The 17,833-nt window shown below is 33.7% G+C and overlaps 1 protein-coding gene across 5 annotated transcripts in view; it reads right to left on the bottom strand.

Moving 5' to 3' along the window:
* Window positions 1–4,892: 4,892 nt before the first annotated feature.
* Window positions 4,893–17,833, bottom strand: part of LOC117323668 (mitogen-activated protein kinase kinase kinase kinase 3-like) — a 54,505-nt gene continuing 41,564 nt past the window's right edge. For all 5 annotated transcript variants that reach the window (XM_033879000.1, XM_033878999.1, XM_033879001.1 and 2 more), the window contains 9 exons: window positions 16,689–16,794; window positions 16,030–16,192; window positions 15,675–15,775; window positions 14,096–14,181; window positions 13,064–13,129; window positions 12,658–12,750; window positions 11,393–11,463; window positions 10,794–10,849; window positions 4,893–10,342 (listed from right to left, as the gene is read on the bottom strand). In XM_033879000.1, coding sequence (XP_033734891.1) covers window positions 10,255–10,342; window positions 10,794–10,849; window positions 11,393–11,463; window positions 12,658–12,750; window positions 13,064–13,129; window positions 14,096–14,181; window positions 15,675–15,775; window positions 16,030–16,192; window positions 16,689–16,794 — 830 coding nt within the window. In that variant the 3' untranslated portion in view covers window positions 4,893–10,254. The remainder of the gene's footprint in view (window positions 10,343–10,793; window positions 10,850–11,392; window positions 11,464–12,657; window positions 12,751–13,063; window positions 13,130–14,095; window positions 14,182–15,674; window positions 15,776–16,029; window positions 16,193–16,688; window positions 16,795–17,833) is intronic.

Below are 17,833 nucleotides of genomic sequence, written 5' to 3'. Positions count from 1 at the left end.
CATTTTTTAACTTCTTTAGAAATAAATGTATTATAAATATAACTCCAATTACGGTAACTGTATTCATATGTTATTATTAAACATTTAAAAGATAAAGATAAAAAGTCGGCATTCGAAGCATATTACCAACAATTGCAGGCACTACTTTCTTTAACAGACCCATTGTTTTGGTTCAGAGGTTATACCTATAGCAACGAAGACCACGTGATCAAAACAGTTTTTTATCAGGGCACCTGCTCCGACCGTAATAACATCGTTTCTGGATATGGAAGATTTTACCACCGTATGGAAGTAATAAATCGTTACTTGAAGAATTTAATGTCCAGTCTTTTTGAAACACAGATCATATTCAAACATTAAAGTCATAAAACATTAACTCAGAATAACTTAATCTTATTATAGTGTTATTCATAAGTTTGTAAGCTTACTGTAGTGTTACGTACAGTTATAACAGGTAATGCAAAAAAGCACGTCGGTTAATTTGTTACTATTTATAGATATTATGTATATAATATGATAACTCACTGTCTTAATAATATAGTTCCTGTTCGAAATATAGGAAAATATATATTAATAGGTTTTGTATCTAGACATGTATGGGCGCGAACACTGATTAAAGTGTACAGAACGTGTATGATAATGGCCGGGCCCAATAATGACTTGCAGGTAACGTTATGACTGACGAATCATACAATCAAGTTATTTTGATGTATATCGATCTTTGTTAGATGAAAGGAATACATGATGGACCGTTCCTTTTTGATGATAAGAAGAACTATACTCACGTTCTTTATTTTACATGTAATAATTAAGCCTGTAGTATATGACAGAAGGCCAGACACTTTTCGATCACTAGCTCTGTACAACATATACCTCTTGGACATTTATCTATCTATTTATTTATTTTTAAAAAAAGACAAAAAAATGGTGGAGTCACCTTATCGGTTAATATATTTAATTCGTCATAGTGATGTATCATTTACATTTGTGTCATATATTGTACCGCGACAACCATAAATTTGTGGTATCATTTCATTGTTTTAGTGATATCACTAATATATGGAACTAAAATAGAAGCATCAATGATATCTTCCTGCCCAGAATGAATAAATTAATTCCATGGTCCAACTCCTAGATATAGGGGTCCAGGGGTAAGGCCCTGCGGCCATTTTGTTCATTCTGGGTTGACAGGAACGTGTCAAGCGCCTGTGAGCAAAGGTTGTGACATATATGGTATTGGAATCGTAATTCTTTCAAAAAGTTAAAAAGCTATAGATAAAGAAGGAATTTGCCAGGGCAAAATATTTGACCGGTTTAGACAAGGTCCGGATTGAACAGAGTCCGGTTTAGACAGAGACTTCTGTATCCTCTCTCCTTCAATGGGCATTTAAATAAAAGAAGTCGACCTCTTATTAGAAATTCATGTTCAATATTAACCTTTGGCTTTCTTCTACTCGTTCAGCACACAAATTTCATTGACTTTAACAGCACACACTGGACATCAAATCTGATGGCTATAAAAGAAAGTGTCCATGATTCTGATAAGCGTGTTATTGGATGGACACCATGGAATATATAGATTGATGAGATGGGTTAAAAAACATTTATTTATTTCCAGTAGGTTACGATTTTGCGAACAGTATATATACGATTTTCCTTCGGCTAGACGTAAATAAATCGGAGAAAATGATATGCAGCCACTCGAAAAGGGCAAAAAATCATCATCAACTTCCGCATTTACATAATTTGCGCATCAAATTTACAACCGAAACTTGTCACAAACTCTTTAGCGGGATTTCGAGATTGATATATGTTATGTCATTTGGAATCATTCTGTTTCCTTGTACGACATGTAGTTTAATACTAATCTGTCATATAATCGGATATGGTTTCTTGATGTCGTCGTCAGTTATATAGAATTACAGTACTTTGTACAAGTTATAGTATATATGACTATAGTTGTTTTTAGATAACCTTTCAGAAAACATCATATTGGAATTCCCGTAACATTTTTTCTATATAAATAACTATCTTTACAAAGATAACAGTATATGTCAAACAATTAGTAACTCACGAAACTGTATCGTATAGCTGATGCTAACTTTGACTAAAGGTGTGGAAATCTCGACAGGAAGAAAGAACCAACAACAGGCTGATGGGGTTTTCCGACATTTTTTTGCCCTGGATATGCCAAAGTGTAGTTTTATTTACAACTACCAGATCTATGTATATGATGATTGTAGAAATAAATAAATGATTTGCAAAGTTCATTTAACGGTGAATACTGGTTTGTGTGTGGTCTTCGACCCCTCCGGGTATTTTGTAGTATAGCGTGATGTTTGTTCTGTTGGCGAAATGTGGTTGTATGTAATTGCTAAGTCATACATTAGATATAGCCATAAATTGAGTGAAATAAATAGTAAGCTTAAAATATCGGTCAACAGTATCAGTCGTAGCCTGATCTGTAAAGGTCATTAACCGGAAAGTGGGTACTAAAACGCTAGGAGTCCATCAGGGGACAGGGCGTGATATATGTCCAGAACAATGAACTACTTTATTGTTTGATACATTTGTTCAGACTGGACGATTTTTGATTCTCAGTAGTCAGTACCTTCCCTTATGGATTTCTGAACTTTTGGTCTCAAACACAAACGTTCTTAGAAAGACAACACAAATGCAGCTTTATAGAATAGATACATTTCTATTGGTGATGAATTCCACGGTGGGTGATTACAGGGGTTATTGCATGCATATGGAAACAGATTTTCTATCTTTAGTGACAGTGACTTTGAATTTCGACCTTTGGACCTGAAAAGCAATCCCATGCAAGCACTTGTAAGGAAGATCTGCATGAAGTTTCGAGTTTGATACGCCCAAGGGAACTCGCACGGAAACCTCCGTGCGGACGACGACGCCGCCGCCGCCGTCATACTGACATATTGTGATACCTGTGTGTTACCTGCTTTTGCGGGCGACACAAATAACTTGGAAATAAGATTAAAAGAATGTATTAATTAGTGCCTTTGTTCAATGTTTATTCACTTTAAATCTTATGGCTCATAAGCAGATACTAAAAGATAACATCATATAATTTACAATCCTTAATATACCATACAAGTTAATGAAAGATGGACAGCATTAATATAATTACTTTACATATACAGTAGATCTATAAAAATATATCATACTGAAAATAAATATTACAGTAAGTTTACAGATGTTATGACATTTCTGAGCGGCAATATCGAATGGATAAGTGAGTGGAGTATACAATAGTGTAGTCAGGGGATAGATGGCTATAATGTTGGAAAGCCTATGAACTGATATGAGTGAAAACAAAATAAGCTAAAGTCGAGATCTAGAACGTGCTGTTAAACAAAATTTCAAGTACTTCCCTAAATTATATACAGCTCTTTCCTGTTACGTACAGACAACAGCTGGACAAGTTTATATTAAGATGGGCGGTTCCAGTAATACCTTTTAATGAACTTCTTTCGATTATCTTTGTGGAATGCAAACAATGGACATCTTAAAACAAAATAAAACTCGTCCTCTACCTGGTTTTGGTCATAATAACGACAGATTCGATTCGCCCTTGGAATATTGCGATACCTACCTCATCTACATAGAGCTGGTGAGATGAGTCGTAATTTCGAAATACATCTTATATATCTGGATAGACTTTGTAACGTATAGCTATCAATAAGGAATTTATACAAAAAGCATTTTGACGACATTTCAACAAATTCATTTTTAGCTTGAATAAAATTTTCTATCAGACGCTGGTTAAAACAATGTAAAAACACCCTTTGTACTGCTGTATTCAGCTCTGCGGGTGGAGATTTTCGTCCCTCAGAAGTGCAATGCACCGGTTTAGAATAATACACACCAATTTAATGTTGTTTCAAACTCATCCAATACCCATTTTTACCAAACTTCTATATTTCAACAGCTGCCTAATTTGATTTTGTTTCCAACTTCCCTTATTGATTTGTACATTCTGGACACTTACATCACTGATGAGCCCTACATAAAGAAACAGATATATGATACAGTTCTATTGCCATATACTGTATCTATAACTAAATTCTTATCTTTGCACATTCCTTCAAAAATCATTGTTGGGTGGAAAGCTCTGGGATGGACATTTTTTATTCCAATCAAGATTTACCTGAACCATGCATGCTGCTATGAATAGGGGCACCTGTTCAAAATACCTGGTATACAAACAAAACTGATGTTTAAACATTAATGCATCTTTCCTTATTTTAATGTTTTGTTTTCTGTGGTATTGGAACATTATAAACCATTTTATCATCAACTTGACAGGGGGATGAATCAGAAGTAGACTTTGGCTTTCGATCCTTTTGGCCACCAGCATTGTTAGTAAGGTCTTGATTGAAATAGCTATATTATGCAGTTTAGTGCAGTTTTTGGCTCCACTGTGCCACAACCTACATGTCACATTTGAATAGCGACAAGGTTCAGACTCAGAACATATATTAACACTCAATTTGTATTGAAATTGTGTCTTTTGTAAAATCCTATGAGATTGCAGGTATATACTGCTGAAGGTGTCATAAGATGACAAGGTTTAGAATATACACATGTACTTTTTTTTTTTTTTTTTTTTATGTATTGAATAAGTCCTATTGCAGCCTGACCCACCCCCACATATTCTGATAATATTCTGATAAGTCCACTGTCCATGATCTGAATGGAGCACTTCTATGTTGGATGTTTGGCATACACTGCATCTATTACTGGTAAATCCATTTTATTGGTGAAAATTCACTTGTCTTTTTCGCAATCTATCACCATATGACGATTTATTTTCTTTCACAATGACTCCAAAGGAAGAATAATCAGCAAATAATAACAACAAACATATATAAAAATGTGATCATGGCTTTTTTTATACAGAAGAACATGTTACATAGTTTGGTAACAATATTTTAACAGATGATCGACACATGGCTATTGGCTATCAGGGGTCTCTCTGGTGATAATACCAGTTCCAGGTGTCCGGTTTACGTAGAACTTTTGTGCACATCAAATGCAATACATCAACAGTATACATATTTGGTTAAATAAATCTATAATGTTATGGGTAACAAATGATAATGCTGAAGAAATTGTGTGGTAGGAAAAAAGGACAGCTTTGGTGTAGATATAGAGCAATAAATCAACCTCATTTTGTTTATCACAAAGATAAAACTGAAATATTCTGTCATGGATGACATGTAAAATTGGGTATCTTTTCTAGGGTTGTAGTCCAGACATATATGTACTACATTTTAAATGTAATAACATCTCAATCTTTTAGCTACCTCAACCTAAATGTCAAGCCTTTGGTGAAGTAGAAAATCCACAAGAAAGCCCAACAGTTCAATCTTACATTTTCTCATATCTGTGTCAGCTCCAACTTTAAAAAGGTTTTGATCTTTTTCTAATTTCATAAAAAAAAAAAAAAATAAAAAAAAAAAAAAAAAAAATTACCACAGATCACATCATTCCTCCTATTAAAGTTTTGCAAGCAATAAAAAAGTCACAGTAATTACACATTTGTTAAAATATTGAAATTTAAAAATCACTTGCATCATTTATTTTTACGCCATTTAGATGCATACATCATGTATAGGCGTCACACCTATGCTCTTGATTAAGACGAAAGCACCAGTTAGCATAATACACACAGTTCAGAACAGTCATTTTAAGTAGACAAGCTAAAAATATTTCATCACTTAAAATTACACGAATCAATAATGAAATAAAATGTTATCTCTCTATCATAAAGAAATGCAGACTGAGCTCTTGAGAATTGTTCCCACTGCATAACATAGTACAATGGAACCCTGCTAAGCAAGAATTCAGTGTTTCAAAGGTAGAATTATCTACAATTTTGACTACAAAACATCTGTCAGTATGTTTAAAGATATAGATGATCCAGTAAATGCAAAACGAATACAAAATTAGAGAAATTTTCCATGTTTCCTGTAGTATTAAATGTACTACGAAATGATATCACATGTCTGGTATTACAACACTTGAAGCCAAACATACCTGCTGGCTAACAAGGTCGTAATATAAAATAGTATTAGAGTGAAGAAAAATAAATTTGGTGCTTATTCACAGTATTGCATAGCTAAAAGCTTGTAAGATAAGTTACATATGTATATATAAATAAATATGATATCTATACAACATAACCATATATTATTCTAGGGACAGTGAAATGCAGAGTAAATGCTGCAAGATGGAAGTCTGCAGTCCAATTACTGACGATATCCAAACCAAGGGAAACTACTGTCACCAACACACCAAATCCACACTAGGTCTCATACTTCATCCATTTGACTTTTCTCCATTCAACTTTGAGATGCCAGTATCTGGTGTCATGCTTCATCCACTTCACCTTTTCTTAATATTACTTTGAGATACCAGAATCTGCCTTGCAAATCAAATTATAGAATTACACTGTGGAAAAAAATACAATAACCTGATACTCAAGTAAGCCATTAACCTAACCAAATATCACTGAACAAATGATAAGTGACTAGCAAGATTAAAAAAAAAAAAATTCATCAAGTGAATTTAATTTATGAAGTTAAAAGCACTTTGTGTATATAGCCTACCACAATGCTAGCAGAACTATTCTTTACTAATACATGCATCACATTAATTAGTTTCCTCTAAAGAACGAACTTAGAATATTCATCCTGTTAATCACCTGTAACTTAATGAGTAGAATGAATGACAATGAAACATACTTTGTTTATACAGGTGTCCTATTCTCAAACAATTCCTATCCTGACATGGCAAGTCTTTTAACATTGAGCAACTAACCTGCCTAACTGCAGGCTTCATTTACATACAACTTTCAACAACTACCCGTCGTAGTCACAGGTAAATGAGGTACCCGTTTCCCAGTAATTGGATTCTATAGACTAAAATCACTTGGACTCCAACTGACCAGAAACTGCTTATAATTATCGCATTTAAATATTTTATAGTTTACATCATAAAACAAACGTTTTTATTTAAATTCCAATTATATACAATGTACATATAATTAACATTCAAGAAAAGAAACAAATATGGTTTCTTGTTTTAGTGTAATCCATTTAAATATTAATTTGTAGTAACATAGTTAATGGTAACTACTGCTAATAATATCACATACTATAGAATATTGACACAGAAATGCCCATCTTTCAGATACTAATATCCCCATTTCATACCATCAGACAACTATTGTTTCAAAGGCTTTAGCTCAAGCAGGCTGTACAAAAGGCTGAAGGTACCAAGACTGTGATTTGTACAACCCAGTATCACAAACAATGGATTTCATAGCTATCACCGCATAATCTGACCTATCTATGGCAGATTTAGTCTAAGAACATTGCTAATTCTGCTAGGCAACGTATGACTATGCTAACCTACATACTAATTTACTTCATCTCTACCAACTGTCTTCTAACCCTGCAACCATGAATGTCACTCTTGATGTTCAGACTTCTACCCTCTGACCCTGTTAGTTGACGTCTAACCATGTTAGTCTAATCTTGACCCTGCCAACAGACCTCTGACCCCTGCTAGTATACTGTGTCAATCAATTCGAGGTCTAGCTAGTCCAGTATACTTATTTCTCTGGGGATGGTATAGAATGACGGATCTACGTTGATGTGAATATATATTATCTCATACAAAAAGAAAATTGGATGATTACATTTTTGATTGTGAATTATAACATGCTTTTCATTCTTATAACGGAGTGAATATCTGGTGACTCAAATGAATGACACATGGCAAAAAATTCTTTATAAAGATGTTATTCAAAATCAAGTTCTGGTATATGATGATAATTTGGGAATAGATATGTATTAGCATATTCTTACAAAGAACCAGTATAAAGATGTGTGCAAATTCATTATTTGACTTTGCAAAAAAAAACAAAAAAAAATATATATATATATGCAAGTGCTATAAATGTTTATATGACCATGTAGATTACCCTTTCCCACCATTTCATACATAAATCCTGTATCAAGACAGACAAGGTCATGATAAGAGGTAGTCTTGACCTTAAGGACATCATTTAGACAACAAGTGGTCAGTAGTATATGTGCCTGATTTGACCTTGACCATCATTTTGGATTTATTTTGGCTACACTACAGTAATTCTTGAGTGAACTTACATACACTTAGTGTACATAATACCTATAACATATAATATAGGTTGGATTGTACACAAACAGAATACTTGTGAAACAATTATATAACCAAAAATAACATGTTACAAAATAAAAATGCACATTTAGTATGATGCAGAGACAAAACATACACTTAGTACTTTTGTGTGATAAATTAATTAGGACAAATACTTCCTGTACAATTGATGAATATACATGAGAATAAAAAAAAAAATTAAATAATGATACAGTATATGAATTAAGATTCACAAACTGATTCAGAAATATAACTTCATAAAATACAAATTAACCCTTTCATTCCTTAAAAACACAATTACGGTATGGGAGAAATAAGGTCATAACATCATATCAGCTATGAAATTTAAGCATTAGGAGTGGTTTTATAATCAAATATTAATAAACATCGTGTGGAGTGATTTTACAATCAAATATTAATTAATTTCAATATACATGTACGGACATGCCATCAAATAACATAAAATGGTTCAGAATCAACAAAGAAAAATAGTGTATTCCATACAAAATAGACCCGAACAAAAACTCTACAGAAAACTGAAATCATATGACCTTTAACTTCAATGGTACCCAATTATTGATGATTGTACTTGTGGTGTCTGAGTAAATATATCACTACAGTATCAAATCTTCATGGGGATTTGAAATCCCCAAAAGAATAGATACCCGGCAGTGTATGTACTAAAAATTTTGTAATAGATTGAAATTTGTGGTGAACTCTCTTTCATATATACATTGTACCAATATACTAATGAGAAGTTTAAGTTGCGTAATTTACATATTGTAAATACGTAGTGAACAAAATTAACCCATTTCAATGTGAAGTATATTGGTTATTTAATTGAAATCAGGACTTCTACAGTAGTTCAATTCACTATTTGGATACCCGATACCAGTTTGTAAATAAGTCATGCTTGGAAGTGCATGTTGTGGAACAAAATTATGCTTTTATTCAACTGGATAACAAAACAACATTTTCAATGTCTCCCAAATCATAGATATTATAATTATATAGGCCTCAAGGACATAGATAAACAGCATGTCTGCCTCTTCATGGATTCACATACAGAACTGTCACATCAATTCACACACTTTTACATCCTTATCACACACACACTCACTCAATCACATGCAAAAACATCACAGGAGCTTTGCTTTAAGTTCAGGCAGCTATCAGTGAATTATGTCTTGTCTACATGTAGAAATTCAGGAAGCTGGAGAAGCGCTTCTAGGCAAGATGTTTTTTATTCTTTCCCAGTATTTTGTGAATATTTTCCTGACATCATCTAGACTGTATACATTGTACACTAATACAGGCTGATCTTAATTGGTTTAATTCCTCATTAACATTATTAATCTTTATCATCTTCTCATGACCTTAACATGTAGGCAAAGCTAATCAGATCACAGCGAAACATCTTGATTCATTCAATATCATTGTAGATAGCAGAAGGATGAGACAGTGATGTTGGTGCCAAGCTTCAGGATGAAAACATCAAGTCAATAGCAAATATGAAAGTATCTGGATTGTCTAATTAACAGCTGTATGTTATAATAGTAGTATCCAATGAAGTTAAAAGCAGGCAGACATTGCAGACATTAGGTCCAATGGCTGAGTTTTAATGTTGATTCCTGATACACCCTTGTTGATGTCTCTGCTATCAGTCAAACAAACTGACCAATGGTTGAGCTCACAGGTTAAGGGTGAAGCTGATTGATAATGAAGAAGAATGTGTCAAGTATTGGAAGGTCAAAGGTTGAATCAGAATCGTTTATGAATTGTCACTGTATTGTGTTAAGCAAATGGTTTTGTCTTATTTCATTACCATCCATCTGTGTTTTTACATGAAGTCCTTACAGCTATACATAGACACTGTTTCATCAGGCCTATACGACTTCGAAGTTACATTGTCGCATCCGGCCCACACGACCTTATACATTGGCTCTTGTCCACATTATGTCCACACATCCTATAAATTGCACCTGTGTCTGTGAAGAACTGTATCCCTAGAACAGTGCCAGATACCTAGAACATGTTTTCATGGCCTGCTAACACATACAGATTGGAATGAGCAGTCGGGTCATCTGTTGGTCGACTCTCAAGGAGGATAACTCTGGAAAATACAACAAAATTACACACATTAAATATGTTTCGGTTCAGTTCATATAATTATACAACTTTAGAAATGTATGATGAATATGACGGGGTTGGTAAAGGTGATTTGAACAGCTAATGATTTGTGGCACGCAAGATAAATTTTGTTGTTTTAAATCTTCCTGTATCAAAGATATAAAACTGATTTTTGTAAGTAACCTGCAAAGAAAAAATTGTGGTATTATCTTATTATTTAATAATACCAAGGGAATTTCTTTTGATCAATAGGTATTTATATCACCAATAATGAGTGCCAACTCCCCTTTGTTAAACTTCAGTTAAGTATAAGTTATTGCATAATAAAACACTAAGGTCAGTTTGATTTAAACATATTTTAATGTGTTTTTGATAGCAACAGCATTACATACAAGTTGTACAACTTAAAACCTTTCCCCTGTAAGTTCACTTACCTATCTGATCCTAACAGTCTGAATATTCGGCTCCGATCACAGATTTCTTGTGTTACCTTGAGAAAGAAAATTCAAAAGCACCTAAGTACAAACTGTACATATACTTCACCAATTCAGTTTCCATTAAGCTACCTGATGAGAAAGTTAGTATAGAATAGAAATAGGTATATGAGAGTTACCTCCCTTGTCTTGGTGTGCAAGACTCTTTAATATTGTTGTATTCTGATTGATAGTCACAGATGGTTTTCATGATTATTAAGAATTATGTTACCATGTGCATATGATATTTAATGTACACAAAATCTTCTAAACTAACCCAAAATGCAACTATTCAATTGCTTTAACAGTGACCAACACACCAAATTAACATTAAATTAAGTGTCACAGTGACAAAACTTCACACAAGAGCAACATCAAACCAACCCTTTAGTCAGATTTTGAGTAACCATGCTCAAACGTAATTTACTCTCTCCTTCCCTATCTACAACACATGAAGGCTTGAATTGCACCTGGTCATCATGTGTAAACCAAGACAGAGTGTTGATGCAGATTTCTTGTCTTGATAATGATAATCAGAATCAGCATGACATAAAACTTACTTCATTTGCTTTAAAGCTCCGTCCTTGCATACCATGCTTGTGGAAGGCTAACACACTGTCTTGTAAGCACACTGAAAAATAGCGATGTTTGTGTTAAATATCTACAGTTACTTCACTTCATAACGTTAACACATTCCTTGAAACAAAAAGCTCAAAATATCACACTGCTATACACAGTTCTTATTTTCAACCATTACTATAATGGAGAATGAACAAAAAATATTCACAAATTAACATCATGGCTCCATAGATACAAATCACTAATTTTTGTATTAATTACACAAGTGTAGCTTTGATTTGCCAGTCCGACATAACAGAAATAAGCCTGTGTACACTACCTACTAGTTTGATAAAAGCAAAGTGAAAGGGGTTCATAACATGTAAAATATACCCCTACCTTACCAATCAATAGAACAAATTTGTCAAGGGATCATTACATATCATGTGTTTCAGCTATTTTTAAAGAGGTCAAGTGTGGCCTTTGACCTCTAAACTTGAACGATAACAACCAAAATCTAATGAATTGTAGAACATTCTGTAGTGGCTATGGTGTTAATATGAACTAAATCTGTCCTGGGGTTCATGAGACATGCTGTACACAAGCTTTTCTATTGACCTTTAACCTTGACTGATGACAAACAAAATGTAACTAGGAGTAGACCTTGATGGCGTTATGATATAATGTAATATGATTGAGAACCAGATCTGTCCAGGGGGTCATGAGAACTTGTGTATACAAGGTTACCACAGACAGATAGATAAACACACCTACTTACAGACAAAAGGATTACTTTATCTACCTTACTAAAAAGACAGAGAGGGAGGGGGTATAAAAAGTCAGCTAAGAACTTCTTTTTATTTACTCATTTATTCATCTGTTTCCGATTTGGACACAGGTTTGCCAGAGAGTCACAGTTCATAATATTTCTTTATGCCATTAAATAGCCATTTTATGAACAATTGTGAAACTGCTCTTGTATAACAGTCCAAGTGTGGCTACCTGGGACATGAAATGAACAGATTACATGTATGGAATAATTCCAGAAATTGAAATTAAAAACTGTTATCTAATATGTTCTGAAAATACTGACATTTCCATGCTAAATAACAAGGATCAGAGTGATATTGATATAACTGGCCTTATGTATTTCATTTACACCATATCATTATTCCTACAATAACATTAGTAGGGAATGAGAATAATGTGAGTCTCTAATCTACTGTGTAAACAGTAGGAAGTAACACATTACTTCTACTATACTCACCTAACGATTCCACAGCTGAATCAAAATGTAACTCCGCTGCCTGGCGCTTACTGGACTTCAACTTTCCTGACATATTTACAACTTTTATATATTCTGTAAACAAAAAGAAATCATACATCTTTTACCTTAAAACTAATTTGATGTTTAAGAAATTGCTGAATTACTGAATACATTTTGAAGACTTCCAGACAGGATTTAAAAATTAGTAAACTTATTACCAGATATAGGTAATTACCCAGAAGTAATGTGCTGGGGTACATGGAAGAACCTAAAGATAAAACCCACAGTGAGTAGGCAGGTGGGCCCAATACATGTTCAGAAATGCCAGTTTGATTATCACCTTTGCGACAATCTGAGAAGTGGCCTAGGATAGATTTAATTAGACTCTAAAAGTTAGTATACTTACTATCAAAACAGACTAGAATTGTATCTTTCTCCAGCTGGGTCACATTGACAACAGGTAGTTCTTCTCCTGTAAAACACAAATATAATTACCTCCAAACTACATTATCAATATGTATTTAAAACAAGAATTCCACAGAAGTGGATGTGTCACCTGCGCAGACAGTTGGGCATTTACAAGAATTATCACAAGGAAACAAATTTTCTATTTTTAGTAACAGTGACCTTGACCTTTGGACCTGAAAAGCAATCAAAAGCCATGCACTTTTGATAAGGATGATCTGCATGAAGTTTGAGTTTGATCAGTCCAAGGGAACTTGAGTTATTACATGGGAACCTTTGTGTGGACGACGCTGCTGTCACAGACACAGACACCGACACTGACACAGTGATACCTTATGTCGGCTACTTTTTGTAGGCGACACAAAAATGTGATGACATGTCACAGTTTAAAGGTATACATAGAGGATATCTAACAGTGTCTTCAGTAATACCAAATATATTTCACGAGTGGGGCTAATATTTTGATATTTTTTACGAGTGCGCAGCACGAGTGAAAAATATCAAAATATTAGCCACACGAGTGAAATATATTTGGTATTACTGAAGACACTGTTAGATATTCTGTTTATTACATTTTTTATCAACGAAAAACCTACCCCGTATGCTAACTAGGCCTACAGCGATAATTTGTAAACAAAAAAAGTAGTTTCCCCTGTCCAGGTGCTGACATATATGTCGGGCTTTCTGATTGGTCAATTATTTTGGTATTTTCTAATCATTAATTTGATTGGTCAAATCAGCAAAAGTGATATTTTTCACTAGATTTTTCACTAGTGAAAAATATGATATTTGAAAAATATCACTTTTATAGAATGAATAATTTTTGATATTTCACTGGTAAAAATGTAATAAATAACTATTTTTTTCCAATTTGATATTAATCAAATCAGTTTAACTAATTAATTTATCATATCTATATTTTGCTCAATCATGTTTTCCCAGAATCTACCTTTATATAGAAATATGTACTTACCATCTCTATTTTCTGTTATCTCTGTGAACCAGTTGCTGTTGGAATTCAAGTTTATAATATCAAACTTGAGCAAGATCTTTTCATCCCTGCAAACACAAATTGGACCTTCTTATTGACATGTGTCAGACTCCAATATAGCAGAATATCACATCAGTAATTTTATACATGTATATAGACCCGGTGCTGTAATAAAAGTGTAAGTTTATAACAGTAGCACTGTAAATACAAGTGCTCCAACCAATACACAATCAGTAAGTGTGCAACATAATAGAAGAATGGTAAAAACTGCAACTGAGTGCCAATTTATATTAAATGTAAAATGCATTCTACAACACCTCATTTGTCACTCAGGTAAGAAATATCTATATGATATTTAATGATTGTGAGTTTTTACAGACATTCTTCAGTCATAATGCTGAGGTATAGCCAAGGATATATTTACTGAGGACACTGTTACTGGATGCATTTCATCACAGTATAATTAAACATATGAAATATATCCTTCAAATATTGTACCAGATAGACCAGTTTAAGTAAAACCAAATTGGTGTCAAAAATTCTTTAAATTACATTTTTAATTTACTAAGTATTAACTGTCTGAAGTCAATAAATAGACCAGACTTGCATCATTAGAACAAGTTATGTGCTGTAAAGGACAAAGAGCAATGATCATAGTGGGGAAAAACTGCAAAGTAGTGTCAAAGAATCTACTATTTCGACCAACAGGGCAGATAACAGTGATTGATCCACACATCTCCAGACAAACTTTGGTGGCATAAAATAATCAATGGGTCAGAACTCTATGTATCAGTGGAACGAAATATTAATTCAGTATGCAACACATAACCATCAAAAAAGATATTTAAAAAAAAAATTGTAATTAAAAGTGACAGAGAAATATGATCAGCTAATAGCTTATAGTTTAACACTGATGCCACCTTATCTGTGCACTATAGTTTTAAACATAATCTCCCAAGAAGTGATATATTGATGGATGGATGAACTAACCAGGAGGGAGGGAAATATTCAAAGTATTTTATGATCTTATGGTATTTACTTAAAAGTGTTTCAAGAAAACGTGACAAAGCTAAATATGACACCAATTGATACATTCTTGTGTTATGTGGAAAGTTCTTTCATAAGTGCAAGTTCCTTACTGTGGAATCTCATCAGTTTGGACATTTCTTGTTCTGAAAAAATATTCAGGATAACATTTTTCTATAATTTCTATGCGAAAAGGACACCATTTTTACCAAGGATTATTTCAGATTGGGTAAACAGGGTACTTCCCAGACTAAAATAACCATGAAATCCTGGTAACTAACCCACAAAATCTGAAAGAATAGCTCTCTTTAATATTAATACACTTTATATGTTTGTTTTTTTTTTTTTTTTCACTACACAGTAATTAATTATAGAAGTTATCACATTTGTTATTACCAAGAGTTTCAGTTCTGCAATCAGGTAACATACGGTTTATTTTGGACAGACAGGTACTTGTTTAAAGTGAAGTATAATCCTGAAAACATCAGCTTTATGAGAATTAACACGATGAAAAGATAAGAGGGTGAACACATACCCGACCCTAATTCCCAAGCACACCATTGGGTACTCCAGTTCAGGGGAGATAAACATCTCGAACACTGTTGGCTGGATAGACATCTCCTCACACTCAAATGTCTGTAACCAAACTCACATTTATAATTGATACTTACTGAAATATTTTACAGGAACTAGAGATTTTAAAATAAAATCAGTGCATTAATATCTGAATATGACTGGAGAGAAGTTTGTTTTTTTGTTTTTTTTGCACACATGGATACGAGATTCTACATTATAAATTCAGAAACCGTATAAAATAAATGTCTACGATACTCTATTCCAGAGTTTGTGATACAGTTTTACTAGTACTGTACATGAAGTGATTTATTTACCTTAAGGAGCATGAACTTGTTGAGCGGTTCATACCACTGCATTAATATGATACCATTATGGAGAGCCCCACACAGATATTTGTAGCCATTATAGGGGTTTCTCCCCACACAGCACCTAGTACAGCCCTTTGTGTCTGGGACCTTCGTCGTTGGGTTAAATTTCCTGTAAACCATAAGAAAATTTGTAATCTGCAACATATACTAAAACACATATTTCAAATACCCAGGTAATTATATATTTAAATGTGATTAACAAAAGATACTGAGTTTTTAAAAAGGAATAAAATTGATACTATTGTATTATTATCATTATAACTATATTCAATTCAACTAGATAACTTTGGATTGTGGTTGTACAATGAATTGAAAGTCCAAGAATAAGTTTACCACAATGGAGAGTAATATGGAATTCTAGCAATACTTCATCATTGGAAAGTGAGTTTATTATGTGATACATGTTCAAAATGCCCTAATGTACTGAAAATAACAAGCCACATAGTTATATTTTAATGATGAAAACAGAATGAAAATTAAAATAATTTAAGATTTGATTAAATCATTATAATTTTTATAATTATATTCAATAACAATTGCATATTTATCTTTGATGATTAGAAGGAAACTATATGACAACAAGACAATTCTGCAGTAAACTTTACCTAGGGACTAGTTTCTCAGGTATCTTATTCATTGGGAGCGAGAACCTGGTGGTCTGGCGACTGTACAGCATCATCAGATCATGTCTGTACAGGTGAGGAGTTTTACCTGTAAATACAGAAAGGTGTCTGATTCTAAAAACAAAATCATTATTAATTGAACTGTCGAACTTCTCTTCACTAAAAATTTATAGGACCTGCATCATTTGATAAAAAACAAGAGGCCCAGGGGCCTTAACGGTCATCTGACTCTCAATTAAAACCCTTATATTATTGTAGTATGCATTCTCTGTAGCAAGTATATAGTGGCACTGTTGGCCATGGTGGCCATCTTGGAATTCTGACCGACCCAATAAATAACAACACTTGGTCTGGACCATCTAAGGATAATTTCTGGTAAGTTAGAGCTGAATCCCACCGGTGGAATTTGAGAAGAAGTTTGAAATAGGTGTTGTTCAGGAAAACCATGATTGCGCAATCATGTTACAAAATGGCCACCATTGCTGCCATGTCAAAGTTTTTACGAGACCGAAAAAATAACAACACTTTGTTGGTCCTCCTTCCTTAACATCCTCACCAATTTCCAGCTCAATGGCACCAGTGGAACTGGAGAAGAAGTTTAAAATGTGTTTTTCAAGATGGCTGCCATGGCGGCCATCTTGGATTTCAGACCAATCTAAAAAATAACAACACTTGGTCGGGATCATCTCAGGAACATTTCAGGTAAGTTTCAGCCCAACAGCACTGGTGTAACTTGAGAAGAAGTTTAAAATGTGTTTTTCAAGATGGTGGTTATGGCGGCCATCTTGGATTTCAGACCAATCTAAAAAATAACAACACTTGGTCGGGATCATCTCAGGATCATTTCAGGCAAGTTTCAGCTCAATAGCACTGGTGGAACTTGAGAAGAAGTTTAAAATGTGTTTTTCAAGATGGCGGCTATGGCGGCCATCTTGGATTTCGGACCGACCCGAAAAATAACAACACTTGGTCGGGATCATATCAGGATCATTTCAGGCAAGTTTCAGCTCAATAGCACTGGTGAAACTTGAGAAGAAGTTTTAAATGTGTTTTTCAAGATGGCAGCTATGGCGGCCATCTTGGATTTCGGACCGACCCGAAAAATAACAACACTTGGTCGGGATCAT

Source organism: Pecten maximus, chromosome 3 (genome assembly GCF_902652985.1).
Source record: "Pecten maximus chromosome 3, xPecMax1.1, whole genome shotgun sequence".
In the NCBI taxonomy this organism is placed as follows: Eukaryota; Metazoa; Mollusca; class Bivalvia; order Pectinida; family Pectinidae; genus Pecten; species Pecten maximus.
Note: the sequence above shows the minus strand (reverse complement) of the source record. Positions and strands in the feature narration are given on the sequence as shown.